Source organism: Protopterus annectens, chromosome 3.part0 (genome assembly GCF_019279795.1).
Source record: "Protopterus annectens isolate FY-2018-M chromosome 3.part0, PAN1.0, whole genome shotgun sequence".
Taxonomy (NCBI): domain Eukaryota; kingdom Metazoa; phylum Chordata; order Ceratodontiformes; family Protopteridae; genus Protopterus; species Protopterus annectens.
The window spans coordinates 323,895,662-323,912,310 of NC_056731.1; the positions used below are offsets into that span (position 1 = coordinate 323,895,662).

At 44.3% G+C, this 16,649-nt stretch overlaps 1 protein-coding gene across 1 annotated transcript in view; it reads left to right on the top strand.

Moving 5' to 3' along the window:
• Positions 1-424: 424 nt before the first annotated feature.
• NFX1 (nuclear transcription factor, X-box binding 1) overlaps positions 425-16,649 on the top strand; it is a 1,622,551-nt gene continuing 1,606,326 nt past the window's right edge. Inside the window, exons 1-2 of the mRNA XM_044065583.1 lie at positions 425-521; positions 2,452-2,613. Coding sequence (XP_043921518.1) covers positions 425-521; positions 2,452-2,613 — 259 coding nt within the window. The remainder of the gene's footprint in view (positions 522-2,451; positions 2,614-16,649) is intronic.

A 16,649-nucleotide genomic window follows, 5' to 3' on the forward strand; every position in this document is an offset into this window, starting at 1 on the left:
TTGTGAGTGTGCTATTTTACATTAAAAAAATTAAATCTATGTATATATTTAATAAAACAAAAACACTCAGTTTAACAGATGGTTCATTCTCTAAGCACAATAATGCCCCCAGGGTGTCTTATTGTACAAATAATTCCATTGTAGGGATGTAGATGCCGAGCTTCTGTGCTGTCTGTTTTCAGAACACCCATGGGCATTAGTACTTGCATATGGACTGATTTGTGGATCAAATAAAATTAATTAGTAAAGATTTGATAGATTTAAAATGCTTGAGTGGTATATTATAACCAGAAGACACAAAATCCATGCATTTTGGGGGTAATGTATTAATTTTCATTTTAGCCATTGCATATAGGAAGGAAAAGCTCTTAAATCCATCTGGCTAAATGTCTCTTTATAGATGACCAGCACTTAAGACGTTTTGATGAAAGTTAATGATTGTATATTTCTGAATATGGATCAGTATAAGGATAATCCTCATTCAATGGAAAAAGAGCTGACTTCTGTAAATTTATCTTATAGTTAGACATGTTTGAAAAAAGTTTAATAAGTTTAGCTGTATCAGAATTTGGCATTGTCTACAAAAGTGGTTGATGGCAAATTAATATCAATATTGTTGGGTATATTATGTTTCTTAAGGTAGTGTTCTGTATAAAGTTTAAGTAGATAATGGGGATAGAAGGCAGCCGTCTGTTATACTATGTTTAAAGTTTGGTTGTGAGATGCAGTTATCCACAGAGATTTAAGTAGATGGATTTCTGTATTGAACTCTAATATAGTGTAGTAAATGGTCAGGAAAGCCAGATGTAAGCATAGTTGAAAACAGAAGTATAATATTCACTCCTTCAAATGCTTTAGTGGCAGCAGTTGCAAAAGCATTTTTGTATTGTTTAAGATTTTTATCAGAATTTTTATGGTACTTGAAAGTGTGTTCTAAAATTTTTATGAAAAGCAGTCTGGGTCTGGCTCTTTATTTTTGAGATGAGCCTATCTTAATTCGTTAATGTCCACAACCAAATATGTGGTTAATGCAATAAGGTCCTGTTTTCTAAGGAATGGGATTCCACGAGGTTGATATTCTTTGTTCCTCCTTACTGTTTTGTTTGTTTCTTTAGTCTTTTCCCAGTTAGGGGTCGCCACAGCAGAACTCCAGTCCGCTAATGATTGGCAGTAGATTTTTACGTGCTGGGTTGCCGGGCCTAACACACAACCTTCAACGAAGGAACGCCCATTCACGCATGTGGACACACAGAAGATGCTCTAACTGAGAATCGAACGGGCAACGTCTAACTGTGAGGCGACAACGCTACCGCAGCACCACCACCGTATGTTTTATTAAGGACTGTCTTGCAGTTTGAATTCAGTTTTAATAATGCAAAATAAAATATTCTTTCTGTTAATGTGATGTTGTTAGACTTGTGCATATGTGAAGCATATAACATACATTTGTAATGATATTTAATCTTGCAAATGTAAAGGAATTGTCATTCTACTACATCTGTCTCATTCTTAAGTCATGGGGTGTTACCTTTAGGCTCCAGCAGTTGACCTTCAAAAGCGGATACAGCAAGAACAAATTGCCTTTCCAGAACTGAAGAGCAAATGGTGTGGCATAATGTGTTTATATTGTTTTCATGTATAGCTTAACGTGTGACTTGAGCCATTGCCATGGTATGGGGCAGGAATCTACCTGCTCTATTGTGAGCCTGCATTTGATTTAATAGATTGAGCATTACAGGGTTTGGTGGGTGTAGGCAACATGAGGATCTAAACCTGTTGGATTTCTAGGGGTGGAGAATGAAAGTAGGAAGGGTCTTCAAAGAGCATCCCCATGCTTGAATATCTGGTGGGAATCAGCAATGCTGCAGATATTTTTGGAGATGTGCTAGAATGAGAGAGAGGTCACAGACTTGAGTACCATTGCATACCTCTCAGGTGCTGTGCTACCTGAGACTCTGTTATAGAAAACCAGTTAGGAACACTTGAGAGACTTCTTCACCATGTTGCAATAGCAGTTGGTTGTACCACCCTAAATCGTTTTCCTCTGAGGATCTAGTTAAAGGGAGGGCAGTATCTAGCAAATCTTGAAGGGGAATTTGTCAGATCCTTTTGAGCAGAGTCTTCAGCATAGACAGCCTGGAAATATATCCACATAATAACCTTAAGGCTAAAACATTTTGGAATATTCGGGAAAATCTGCTTTTGTGGACTTGTAGGTACAATTCGGAGTTGATAGAATTTGGATTCCTTGGTGCATTGCCCATTTGTGATCATGAAGAGCACCGATAAGTTGTGAATTTGAGCTGTCATACTTTGCAGTTGTAAAGTTATGTTGTCTTATTTTCAGCATCTCCTTGGGCACATGAAAAAAGTGTTGGCTTTCTGTCATTATGCTTTGAAGTTGTACGTTGTCAGCATGCCACAAAAAGTAATGCATTTTTTTCTCCCTAGGATCTCTTATTGAACAGCTGACATCAGAAAAGTATGAGTGTATGGTGTGCTGTGAAATCGTTCGAATGATGGCACCAGTCTGGAGCTGCCAGAATTGCTACCATGTTTTCCATCTGAACTGCATCAAAAAGTGGGCTCGTTCACCAGCTTCACAAGCTGAAGGTGAATATGTGCTTTCTAGAAGCCTCATAATGAAGTCTTGTTATATTGCATAGCTGAAAACTTTATAATGTCTTCTTGCTTTTTCATTTTCACTCATTTTCTATTTTAGTTCATTGGGAGTTATATCCACAATTTCATTGCGTCTTATTCCATTACAAAATATGTGACATTACTTGTAATGAAAAAACAAATGCAGCACACCCGCAGAATTTCATACTAAACAGTTGCATTTAACTTTTTCCTTAAATAAGATAGAACTCTTTCCTGAAGTACAGATCCACTGCATAGCTTTAAGCTGTGCAGTTTATTTCCAGTTTGTTGAAAGAAACATTTGTGTTAAACCTTAAGTTTGTTGTCTTTCTGAAATAAATCCAGACATCTTTGATAACCTGACAGCGTCTGGTTTTGGGTGACCTAAATTTAAACAGCGGCAGAAAAACTTCCTGTTTGAAATAGAAAATTGCATGAAAGAAGTTATTTTGTTGACATTGTTAATATTTCAGAACACCCAGATGTTCATCGTGTTACACTGTTGCAGTCATTACACTTAGATTATCCTGCCGTCAGGTGGTCCCGCAGTCGGCCTGAGTTCCAAAGTCTTGGTCCGGCGTCGGTTGCTGTCGCTTCTTCCCCGACATCAGCACGCCAGGGGTATATAAGATGCAACCAACCCCATTTTCTTCTGTCTTTTTTGCCGTGCGGTGCCCGAAGCAGAAGCAGTTCGCAAGTGCCGGTCGGCCGACTCTTGAGATTTTCGAAGTCGAATTTCAGATTCGAAGTCTTCAATAAAGCAGAGTACCCCCTTGGGGAAACTTTTTTCTTGCCTCTGACCGATGTCAGAAAAAGTTAATAATTGTATTTCTTGTGGGAAGCAAATACCTCATAAGGACTTCCACTCTTACTGTATTCCATGCCTAGGCCCTGATCACGACGTCACTAGTTGTCGCTTTTGTGCTAGATTTAACAAACGCACTATAACAAGACGTTTTGATTTTGCTTTGCACTACTTTGGTCGAAGGTTCAATTATACGATGCCGTCGGATCAGCCGACTACCTCAATATCGAAAAAACGCAAAGACAAGGATAAAGACAGGCATCCAAGGTCCAAAACCGACGAAACCTCTTCTAGGCCAGTCGCTGGTTCTCAGTGAAGCGCTTTTGCAGCCCCTGACACCTGCTACCTCAGAGCCACAGGCCGCTTCCGACTCCCACATGGAGACATCTAGGCCTGTGGAAACTCAAGGTATTGGGCCTACGGAAACTAATCCCTCAGATGGGTCCGGAGCCACTGAGCAGGCATCGGCTTCTGAGGGTGTTTTCAGACCTTCACAATTTACCATTAAAACAACAGCCAAGACAAAGGTACCATTAAAGACAAAGAAACAAGTACAGCATTCTCCTGGACAGTCCTCCATGCCTAAGAAACAGATGCTTAAAATGGCCGAAGACCTCATTACTCTAATCGGGTTCCCATCCCCCTCCTGAGAAAAGGCCTAAGCAGGATACAGACTATGACTCCTGAGGACTCTGATGCTGAAGAATCTTTCCCTTCAGCCTCTCCTCCTGAGGATTATTCTTTTGGGGAAACTTTACATACCATGAGGGAGCATTTCCATTGGGAGAGCCAGGATTACTCAGAATCTAAGAAAAGGCTCAGGGATTTCCTCTTATTGCCTCAACACAGGCCCCTGGCTATTCTGCCTGTACTAGATATTGTGGATGATGTGTTCTCTGAATCCTGTTTATCTCTTGACTCTTTGCCCCCTGCTCCAGCCAAGCCAGATAGGTATTATAGAGTCCCTGACTCTCTCAAGTTTCTTTACAAAAACCCTTCTGCTGATCCAGAAACTATTTCCCAGGGTCCAAAAGGGGTTAAGGCTTCCGTTGCAAAAAATCCAGTACCCTCTGACAGAGATTCCAGAGCTTTGGATAGATGGAAGAAAGTATACACTTCTGCAACTTTAGCAGTAAGAGCTTTAAATTGCCAGTTTCACATGCTTAAGTACCAACAATATTTAATGGCTCAGTTAAAACAGAAAATGCTTGCAAGCACAGAAGCTCCTGATTGTAAAGAAATGCAGGATTTATTGCATGCAGCTGAACAGGTGGGAAAACATACTCTGCAATGTGGTTTTGATTCTTTAGAGGCCTCTTGTAGAGCTGCAGTTACAGGTTCTGTGATTCGAAGACATGCTTGGTTAAAAGGACAAAGTTTATCTGATCATGTTAAGGCAAAATTATTGGATGCTCCTTTACAGCATGATACTTTGTTTGGTGTTAAGGCAGAAGAGGTGTTAAAGAAAATGGAGGATAAAGCTAAATCTATCCAAACAGTCAAGGATTTCTTACAGGTACAGCCACCTTGGTTTAGCAGAAATTGGCCAACAAAGAATTGGTCCTTTCCAGTGTCAGACAGGCCACAGAGAGGCAGATAGAGATGCCCAAGAGGCAGATCTCAACCCCAAGGCTCAAACAGACAACGACAGTGGGGCACCTCAACCCCAAAAGGTGGTGAGGACAAGTCTCAACCTTACAGGAAAACGGTCACAATGACTTTCCCCTTTGTATGCCAAGCACTTCCCTTTTGGAAGCCCCCTTAGGGGGAAAACTAGCATTTTCTTTCTCAAAACAGGCAAACAATCACCCAAGACAAATAGGTCCTGAATATTGTGTCTCAAGGTTACAGATTCCACTTTCATACTTTACCAAGGCTAAAAGGAATGCCACACCTGCCACAAAATCAATGAGCAGAGGCACAAAAACAAATTTCATCCCTCATGGACATGAGAGCTATTCAAAAAGTACCACAATAGGAACAAGGATAAGGATTTTACTCAGTACTTTTCCTGGTCCCCAGAAAGGACAAGGACTGGAGGCCCATACTAGACCTTTCAATTCTGAATACTTACCTGGATATTCCGAAATTCAAAATGTTGACATTACAGCAGCTTCTACCCATGCTGGGCAAGAAGGCTTGGCTTGTCACTCTGGACCTCAGAGGCATACCTGCATGTCCCTATCAGACAAAATTGCAGAAGATACCTGAGATTCAAAGCTGGTACAATGCACTACAATTCTCTGCACTGCCCTTTGGCTTATCTACTGCGCCCAGGGTCTTCACAAAGTGCCTGGCACCAGTAATTGTATTTTGCAGACAAAAAGGAATTCAAATATATCCATACCTGGACGACTGCCTCATTCAAGCAGAGACAAAGGACATTCTTCTACAGCATCTGGCGTTTGTAAAAAAGTTGCTAATTTCTCTAGGGTACACAGTAAACGAAAAGAAGTCAAAACTAGTGCCCTCGCAACAGATTATATTCCTGGGTGCCAGCTTAAATACAACGGCCCAGATGGCTTACCCTCCCGCCAGACAAACAAGTTCAACTAACTCAACATTTTCATTTTCTGGCAGGAAAGTCCCATCTCCCTGCAAGAAAAATTATGCAGGCCCTGGGATTCATGGCATCCTGCATACTACTAATACCATATGCCAGACTGCATATGAGGAAATTACAATGGTACCTGAAAAGTGTTTGGACTCAACACTCATAGTTTAGAAGCAGTAATACCAATGATTCCCTGCCTACAACAGGAGTTTCGATGGTGGGCACAGGCATGTCACCTAAACAAGGGTCAGCCTTTTACCCAGCCCATAGCCAGGCAAACTCTAACAGATGCTTCGCCTGGGGAGCACACATGGCATGAAAATGCATTCAGGGCCCGTGGACCATAGACCAGATGCATCTTCACATCAATCAAAAAGAGATGGTGGCTGTTCAAAATGCCCTAACAGCTTTCAAGGACCTTCTCCATCCAGGACAATTACTACTAAAGACAGACAACACCACCGTAATGTGGTACATAAACAAGCAAGGGGGCACTCATTCTTATCCCCTGTGCAGGCAAGCCATGACCTTGTGGAACACAGCTCTAACGTATCAAGTTCACCTGCAAGCACAATTCCTGTCAAGAAAGAAAAATACTCTGGCAGACGATCTAAGCAGAAATATTATGGACCCTCACGAATGGAATTTGAATCCACAAATTTTCAGCATGGTAACGCAAAAGTGGGGATGCCCAGACATAGATCTTTTTGCCTCCCCACTGAATTGCCAACTACAAAAATTCTGCCCAAGGGCTTATCACAAACAAGCATGGAAAGTGGATGCTCTTTTTTTCAGCTGGAAAAACCTAAAAGTTTATGCCTTCTCGCCACTGCCTGTCCTTTCAAAGGTACTTCTAAAAGCCAGACAAGAAAAACCAGAGGTGATCCTGATTGCTCCAGACTGGCCACGCCAGCACTGGTACCCTATCTTAAGGAACTTGGCTCAAGGCCCACCATGGATTTTGCCTCAAATTCCACACCTGACTCAACAATCAGATCCTGCACGGTCAGCTCAGAACCCTAAACCTGGCTGCATGGCAGATATATTAGTCAAACAGACAACACCTCTCTCTAAAGCTGTTATGGATATCATTTTGGAGGCCAGGAGGCCTAGCACCAGGAAAGCTTACTCAGAAAAATGGAAGAGACTCTGCGCCTGGAACCAGGCTCAAAGCCTTGACCCTCTTGTTCCCAACATTCTTCAGATTTTACAATACTTAACTGAGATGCTGGACAGAGGCCTATCCTTCTCATCAATTAAGATCCACACCTCTGCCATTTCAGCACATTACAACACGGATCCTCCTTTATTCTCTCATACCTTGCTAAAGCAGTACCTCAGAGGGGCTAAAAACGTAAGACTGCCCTGGAGAGCACCAACACCAACTTGGGACCTCAATTTTGTTTTGGAAAAACTGACCCTACCACCTTTTGAGCCAGCCAATACAGCTGATCTAAAATTTTTACCATGGAAAACCGCTCTGCTCCTGGCAGTAACTTCAGCACGAAGAGCCTCAGAGCTACAGGCATTAATGGCAGTGGAACTGTTTATAATTTTTCATCAGGACAGGGTATCTTTAAGGACAAACCCTACCTTTATGCCAAAGGTGGTATCTAGTGTGGCTCTTAACCAAACCATCCATTTGCCAACTTTTTATCCAAACCCCCAGAATAAAGGGGAGAAACTTCTGCATTCTTTGGACATACACAGGCAGCTACGCTTCTACTTGGACAAAACAAAGGCTTTCAGGAAGACTGAGCAACTGTTTGTAGCATATGCTGCAGGATCACAGGGCGCAAGGCTATCTCAAAGCAGACTATATCCAAATGGATAGGACACTGTATTTGGTACTGCTACACACAGCATGGAAAATCATTCCCAAAGAACATTAGGCCACATTCCACAAGGGCAACAGCCACTTCAACAGCCTTTCTCAGAGGAGTACCTACCAAGGAAATTTTGGAGGCTGCAACTTGGAGTTCAGTGCACACCTTTACCAAGCGTTACCACTTGCCTCTTTACTCTAAATCCAGAGCAGGATTTGCCACTGCAGTTCTGCAGGGCCTCATAGCCAATCCTAACTCTCTATAGACCAGCCACCCAACCTTAGCTTTGGGCTTCTACCCAAGTGTAATGACTGCAGCAGTGTAACACTATGAACATAGTACAGTTTTGTACCTACCATAAATGTAGATGTTCGAGTGTTCACACTGCTGAAGTCCGTTACTCTCCCTCCATCCTCTCTGAACTAGCTGGATTTATCTATATCTTTCTATCCTATACAACCTTTGGGGTGTATTTGCTGGTAACTGAAGGTATTGTTTTTATTGTATATTTTTGATTAGCAATATGTATTGCCTACCTACTTGGGGGCATCTGACATCTGGGGCAAGAAAAACTGAAGAAAATGGCGTCTGATGCATCTTGTATACCCCTGGAGTGCTGACGTCAGGGAAGAAGCGACAGCAACCGACGCCGGACCAAGACTTTTGAACTCAGGCTGACTGCGGGACCGTGAAACAGCAGGATAACCCAAGTGTAATGACTGCAGCAGTGTGAACACTCATCTACATTTATGGTAGGTACAAAACTGTACTTTATATAACCGTGGATTAACAATTCTAAAAGATGTGTGCCTTTAAAATTTCATCCTTGCTAGAGGACATGCAACACCTTTATGTCACTGGACATAAAGGGAATATAGTTGTAAAGATCTAGGAAGGTTTTTGTGAAGCTGGGCCTTATGTGGAAGCTGGATGATTTACTCTAGCTAGCTCATTCTCTTTGTATGTGTTGAATCTAGGATTCAGCCATTGTCCTTATAATGTCCTTGAACAGCTGCAAGCATTGCCTTCATCCTCCAGCAGGTGTTCATTATGGAACATGGGAGAGTCTTGAATAGCTGCTTTTTAGTGCTGAATGTCATGAAGTAATTCTAAAGAGGGTACCTCTTTAACTTTTTGTCTCTTCCCATGCTTGCCTTTCAAGACCAATGGCTTCACCCTGCCTGTACCTTATTGATCTGAAGTTGTTGTATTCATTTGGTCTTCAGCCTGTGGGACACTGATCTGACTCTGCCGCATTTCTCCAGCATCTGATCCGAGCTCCTCCCCTAACAGTAATGCTGTTGTCTTCTTCCTCCCTTCATGTCTCATTTGCTGTGCTAGTGTAAGCAATGCGATCCGTTGGCTCTGAGCTTTTTTTGTATAGGTGTCTATTTTCCGCTCTAGGTTCTCTTTTTTTTTTTTTTTGTCTAGCAATTCTCTTTTCTGTCTAGCAATTCTCTTTTCTGTCTTTCCTATCACCTCCCCTCAGTTTAGAGTCAGTAAAAAAAAAAAAAAAAAAAAAAAACAAAAAAAACTTCTTTCTGTCCTATCTCTAGGAGTGTGTGTTTGTATTTTTTGTTTTGGTTTGGGCCTATCTCTTGACCATGTCAGAGATTCCCAAACCTGAGTTTCGTAAATACACTGGAGTATGGTCAGAGGCTTTTCCCAGCTGATGGCCACACACGTTGCGTTGAATGTCTTGAGGGTTGCCCACCTTGATTCCTCCTGCTCTGTCTGCACAGGGTTCAGTTCATGTGCATTGATCGACAGGAGGAATAAGCTTATTCTAAAAGGCCGCCTCCCCCCACCTACTTCAGGAGCCCAGGTGTTCTCTTCTGCTACCCTGGCTACGAATTCTGTCTCAGTCTCTGCCTCTGGGACTCAACCTCCTGCCAAGAGGACTGGAGACAGGGATAAGCACAGGCATAAGGACAAGCTGAGGAACCCCCCCCCCCCCAGACTGCTTGTCCTCAGTGGGACTACCTGCCGAGCTCTGCTCGGCTCCTAGGATTTAGTCTCCCCAGCTCCGTTCCCCACGTTTCTTCCCAGAGCTGGAGGTGCTTCTGAGTCATTCCTCAGCATCAGCGTCACCTCACTGCCTCTCTAGACTGGTGTCGGTGACTTCATCCTCCAGATCCACCTGCAGCCTTTCCGAAGCTGAGGTGGACAGGATGATATGGAGATTCATCAGCACCCAGGTACAGATGGGAGTCTTGCCTGCCCCTCTCCCTCCGGAGCGGGGCGCATGCAGTCCGCCTTCATACTGATTACTCCTTCTCTGATCCGACCCCCAGTTTTAGAGTCCTCGGATTCAAGGACCCTTGGCATTGAGGGGTCGGCGCCAATGGTACCTGGTACCTCAGTAATGGCCATTACCTTGAGCAGGTCAGAACTGACGAGCTCTGAGATCCATCCTGCTCTCAGAGCTGAAGCCTCCACTCTGAATCCGAGGGGATGGTTTCAGCTCTGAGTTTTTCAGAGCAGAGCCTTCCAGTCAGAATCTCGGCACCTGGAGGTTCGGTTCTGGCTCCTCCCCGTTGATGCAGAGGATTACGGACCCGTTTGTAACCCCTATTCAGGCGGTTTGTTCCCCATTTGACTTTGACATGGTGGAGAAGGTTCTTTCGATCTCATTGAGACCCTTGACGCTCTTGTCTTCGGAATCCTTCCTGGCTCCCTCTGTTTCTTGTCCAGATTCTGCCATCCTGCTACCTCAGGGACAGCCTGCTGCCTCTTCGCCCAAGGGAGCTCCCACATGAGAGCAGCTAGATGTTTTTTATTCCTCCTCAGAAACCCCCCCCCAAGGAGGTTTATCATAAATGTACATGTAAAAGAAGGCACATAGATTCCCCGCTGGAGTTTCTCACGGAAGACACAAACTTGGAGGAAGGGGAGGGTTCCCTCTGATCACCCCCGGCGGATGTCTCATTTGGAGACCTCTTGGAGATCTGCGACAGCGTGGGGGTGGTCTATCCAAAATACCTCTATGTGGCTTCTCTCTCATGCTACAGAGGGTGCCGCTGGAGTTGCCGGGGCAGGTATTGCCATCAGGCATTACGCCTGGCTCTGGCTTTGTACCTTCTCTGAGCCCTATATGGTGTCTTTCACAAATGCCTCGTATGATGCTTCCACACTCTTTGGAAAGACGGTACATGGCACTCTGGTCCAGAGCGAGAAAGACAGGACAACTCTGCCATCGGAATCCGCTCCTCAACCCCTCAATGATACTTCTCCAGGAATCAGTGGGGGACAAAGAAGATGTGGTTCTGGAAGTCTCAGGGTTATTCCCAAGATGCTCAGGACTCACCTTCTCCCAGAGGCAGAGAGGGTCTGAGTAATCAAGGGTCCCTGGATTTGTTCCCGGACAGGCCCGCGCAGCAGCCCTGAAGGGTTGCCTGGCTGCTCGTCTCTGGAGGCAGTCGGGGGTCGACTCTCGCTACAACCGTCAGCATGGTAGTCTATTGCAGACTATCTGTGGATGTTGCAAATCATATCCAGAGTATATTCAAGCTCCTTCTTTCAAAGGCCAAGCCTGGCCAGGTTCCTCCCGGACGTTCCACCCGCACAAAGGGAGGCAGAAGCACAGGAAACTTCCAGGATACTAGAAAAACAAGTCATCCAGCTTGTCCCTCCAAGACCAGTCCAGATTAGGCATCTTTTCCAGGTTCTTTCTAGTGCCAAAGAAAATGGGGGACTTGAGGCCAGTTCTGGATCTCTACCCTGAATCTGTCCGTTGAAAGACAAAGTTATGGATGGTCACACTCCAATCTATCCTACCCTTTTTGCAGAAAAACGACTGGATGTGCTCTGTAGACCTTCAAGATGCGTACTGCCACATCAAAATGGACAGATGGTTCAGGGTGGGGGCCAATCACTAACCATTTAGAGTGCTATCCTTTGGTCTCACCACAGCCCCCAGGGTGTTCACCAAAGTGATGGTGGTAGCAGCTCACCTGCAGGGCTTCCAGGTCTTCCCTTACCTGGACGATTGGCTCCTGTCTGCCCTCTCCAGGCATAGACTCTGCCAAGCCCAGGACTTTCTCATCTGAACCACCCACCAGCTGGGCATCACCATAAATCTCAAATCTTTCTCACAACTGGTTCAAGTCCTGGATTTTATTGGAGCCCGGTTGGACACCATTCAAACCAAGGCATTTCTGACACTTGACAGGCTTCACTCCCTCAAACAGCATGTCTTGTATGTTCAAGTTCCATTTCCCCCTGCAGAGTTGATTTTAAGGGTGTTTGGGTCCATGGTGACCACAATCACCCTCTTCCCCACAGCTCGGTTACATATGAGGGTGCTCCAATGGACTCTGGTGGTTCAGTGGTCCTTTCTAGATCTACCACTGTCGCATCCTATTTGTCTAATCTTGGGCATGCAAAGATTCTCTTCTTTGGTGGATTCAGTCCCCAGATATTCTTTGCGCTCACCCGTTTATTCTCCCCACCCCTTTAACCACGGTGACCATGGACGCCTCCCTGCTCGGATGGGGGGGGCATTGCTTGGGAAGGAACGTTGTCTTCCCTAAAGACCCAGTTGCATATCAACGTCTTGGAGATGAGGGCTGTGCTGTTGGTGTTGCAAGCTCTTCAGGCCCATCTTCCCCTAGGGACATTCGCCATCCAGACAGGCAACTTGTCAGTCGTATGGTATATCAACAAACCGGGGGGAACCAGGTCTTATCCCCTTTGCCGCGAAGCCATGAGATTGTGGTAGTGGGTTATCTCCGCTGACCATCTTCTGGTGGCAACACACATTTTGGGGAGGTTCAGCATTCTAGCAGACAGGCTAAACAGGTCTATTCTGATGCCTTATGAGTGGTCTCTGAATCCTTCAGTAGCAAAGCAGATCTTTCTAAAGTGGGGTCAGCATTGCTGTGATCTCTCTGCCTCTCCTTCAGATGCAAAGTGCAGCAAGTTTTTCGCTCGGAACCCCCCCCCCCTTGGGGGTGCCCCCCAAAAATGCTGTAGTTCATGCTTGGTCCTCCGATCTTCTCTCTGCTTACCCTGCTCTTCCTCTGGTCTCAAAATTCATCCTGAAAGTATGACTAGGGAGCTCAGTCATCCTCATTACCCCCTTCTGGCCTTGCCATGTATGATTCCTTTCTCTGTGGTCTCATGTAGAGTGTCCTCCCTGGATGTTGAATCCAGTTCCGGATCTGATTTCACATCCCTGAGGGATCCCCCATCCAGATCTGGCCAGTCTGAAGCTCACCGCTTGGCTGATCCAGTTCCCATGATAGTTAGGACTCCCGGGTTATGTTCTCTAGGTAAGAAGATTTTGGTATCCGCTCATAGATCTTCTATGAGGAAGATTTATTCCAGTAAATGGAAGTGTTTCTCCATTTGGGCAGCTCAGTGGGATTTGAATCCTTTCACTGTTCCGGTTCCTGTTATCTTGGAAGCATTTTCCAGCAGGGTGCCAGTTTCTCTCTAGATTAAAGTTCAGTTGGCAGCTGTGTCTAACTTCCACATGGGGATAATTCAGCTTCACTAGCCTCTTCTAAGCTCTGCAAAGTCTTTTTGAAGGGTACCTTTCTTCTTAGGCCACTGATCAAGGACCCTACACTTTCTTGGGATCTTACCTTGGCCCTTCAAGCCTTGGTTTCTGCCACTTTTGAACCCATTGCTTCAGCGGATCTACAATTCCTGTCTTGGAATACAGCCTTTCTAATTTCTATTACTTCAGTTAAAAGGGTGTTGGAGCTTCGGGCCTAATCGATTAAGCCTCCTTGTATGATTTTCCATAAAGACACAGTTTCTCTGCACATTAATCCTTCCTTTTTACCTAAAGTGACCTCCGAATCAAACATCAATCAAGTTATGAACCTCCTTGTCTTCTTTCTGAACTTTCAGAATAAAGGGGGGGTATAAATTGCATCTGCTGGATGTTCATAGACCATTACAATTGTACTTACACAGAACAAAGGCCTTCTGCAAGTCTGATCAACATTTTGTTTTTTACTCTAAGCCCTTTTTAGGGAAGCCTGTATCTAAGGTCACCTTTGCTCGTTGGATTTCTCGGTGTATACTCTTGGCATATTCAACAAAGAGAGTGCCTCCGCCAGGTCATGTTAAGGCACATTCTACTAGATCTGTGGCTACTTCACCTGCCTTTCAGTCTAGAGTTTCTTTGGATGACAGTTGCCCAGCAGCTACCTAGGCATCTTCACATACTTTCATCTCCCATTACAAATTGGATCTCTCCAGAAGCAGGACATTATTTGACGCCACCATTTTATGGAATATCCTTCCATGAGGGCCACCCAGGTGTTTGATAGCTGTGGAACTCTGTCCCACAGGTTGAAGACCAAATGAAGACAAAAACGTCAGCTACAGACATTATGTACTCACCATAACTTTCTGTCCGAGTTGTTGCTCCTCATTTGTCTTCACCCATCCCTCCCTCCTTCCCCCTGCCTCATATGAGCTGTGTGGTGGTCTAGCTTCATTCAAGTACTTATGTTCAAAAGACTCCAAACATGCTATATCATAAGGGAGTTTTTGTTTTGATAGGTTAGATATATATACATAAATTAGGTACCTTTACTCAGTCTCCCCAGGAATAATTATCTATTCATTACTAACATTTGGCCCCTATATCATCATACATATTAGCCCTAGATAGGCCCCTTATAGCTCAATATCTAAAACACCGAACATGGGTATTTTGACGCTCATATGGTTTTATATCACTGCGATGTTCGCTCATTCTAAATCTCAAGGCTCTGGAGGTTTGTCCAAATAAAAAAATCCCCACAACACATGAAGCCAGTACACCCCAGTAGCTCACTACAGGATAGTCCCCCCTTGCCATATGTTTAAAAAAATAAAAAAAAAAGGAGCCTAAGGTTTTACCTTCACGCTTTATGAGAAAGACATCTAGCTTCATAAGACATAGGTTCATAGGTGTGTGCTAGGCTAATGGCTATGGGGCCTTTACAAGCCTAGCCCATAGGATTTCCTGGCATTGTGCCACGTGACCTTAGTTCCCAGTGCCTCTGTCGAGTAAAGCCACTTGGAGTGATCCCTGGGGTGAAATTTCCCATCCACTCATTAAGATTTCTCTTGAAGAGAGCCAGTGAGGTGCATTGCTTGACATGTATGGGAAGTCTATTCCATAGCATGGGCAGTCTCTGGGTTATGAACCTGTCCCTCCAGCATGTTTTCTTGATTGTGGTAATGAGGTTGAGGTCTCTGGAGCGTGTGGTGCGTTGGGATTGGGATTTCCTTAGATGTGCCATTTCTAACGGAGCTGGGTCAGACATGGCTTTGTAAGTCAAGCAGAGATTGCCTCCAAGTAGGCGATATGAGACAGAGAATAGTTGGGAGTTTTATTCTGTCCATATAGGACAAATGTTTAAGGCCTAGGATCCTCTTTGTGAGGTACTTTTGCGGCCTCTACAGTTGTTGTAGGTGTTTAGTGAGGTACATGCCAAATGGGGTGTTGTACTCTGATTGGCCTAATGAGGGAAGAGTAGAGGGAGACAATGACGTCTTTCTTCCTGGATGCAAAACCCTTAGTAATGAGATGTGCTACATAGGACTTTCTTTTGACCACCACACTGCAACTGTGATCAGAGAGACCCTCTCTTTGGCATAATCTGTTATTTCTGTTGATACTAGCTTAATTTTTGGTGTCAGGAAGAAAGATAGTGTCGGGTTGGGTTGCTATGGGGGGCCGCAAACTCAATCTTAAAGGAGGAAGGAGACGGGCATTATGGGTAGGGGAAGAGCTCAGATCAGATGCTGGCGAAATGCAGCTGAGTCGGATCCATGTTTCACAGGTTGAAGACAAATAAAGAGCAACAACTCCGATGGAATGATATGAAGTTCAATCCCGCTGTTCATTCATCACTGATGGGTTCGGAGCCGATCCTAGTCTTCGATACGGCAGACTAGCAAGCTCAAAGTTCTCCAGTAGCTCGAGACCCAACCCCTTATCCCACAATGCACTGCTGGAATTACCTCAGATCAGGTTTGCCGCAGCACAGATCTCTTGGTTTCCAGCGTTGCTCGAGACTATTGGGAGTTTTCAACTTTCAGCAAGTTTTCTATTTCTGTTTTTTTTATAAATCTGTGATTACTATATAATGCTAGATATTACTAGATAGTAAATAGTTGTTTTTCTGTGTTCATACTCTTTTACTCAATAAAATCTTTCTTTGCCTTCGGCCCTTTGGCCTTAGGATCTCTTCTTATAGTTGTTAGTCAGTGTTCCCTTTTGGGATTCTTGTTATTGGATTACTTAATCCTATTTATCTTGATATAGTTACTAGTTGCCCCTTTTGGGCAGTGTGTGTATTGTGTGAGTTAGTTAGATTTCTTCTTAAATAGCTCATAGTTAAATAGTGTGTTCCATTTTATTGTGAAATGTCTGAAGAGAAGGAAAAACATCCAAAGACTGGGTTTAAAAAATGCCCAGACTGCGGACAGAAAATGTCCGTCACAGATGCCCATGTGCAGTGTGTTTACTGTTTGGGTGAGGTGCACTTGCAAGAGTCCTGCAGTATCTGTCGCTCCATTTTCACCAGAGTGCTTGCAGAAAGGAAGAGGAAGTTAATTGATAGGGGTATTATCAAGCACCCTTTTTCTGAGGCATTGTCTGACCAGGATGGAGCCAGCAAATTGTCCAAATCTTCCTCTGAATCCAGGATTAAAAAAGGAAAAAGGTCAAAGTGTGGTGACTTCTGCTCCACTGCCTTCAGAGCAGACAGTCCGTTCTTTTCGGAACTGGGACACTGCTCTGGAACTGGTTGCCGAAAAAACCTCCATCGATACTGCTCCAATCGGCTCCATCTGTTCACTCTTCCAGGTC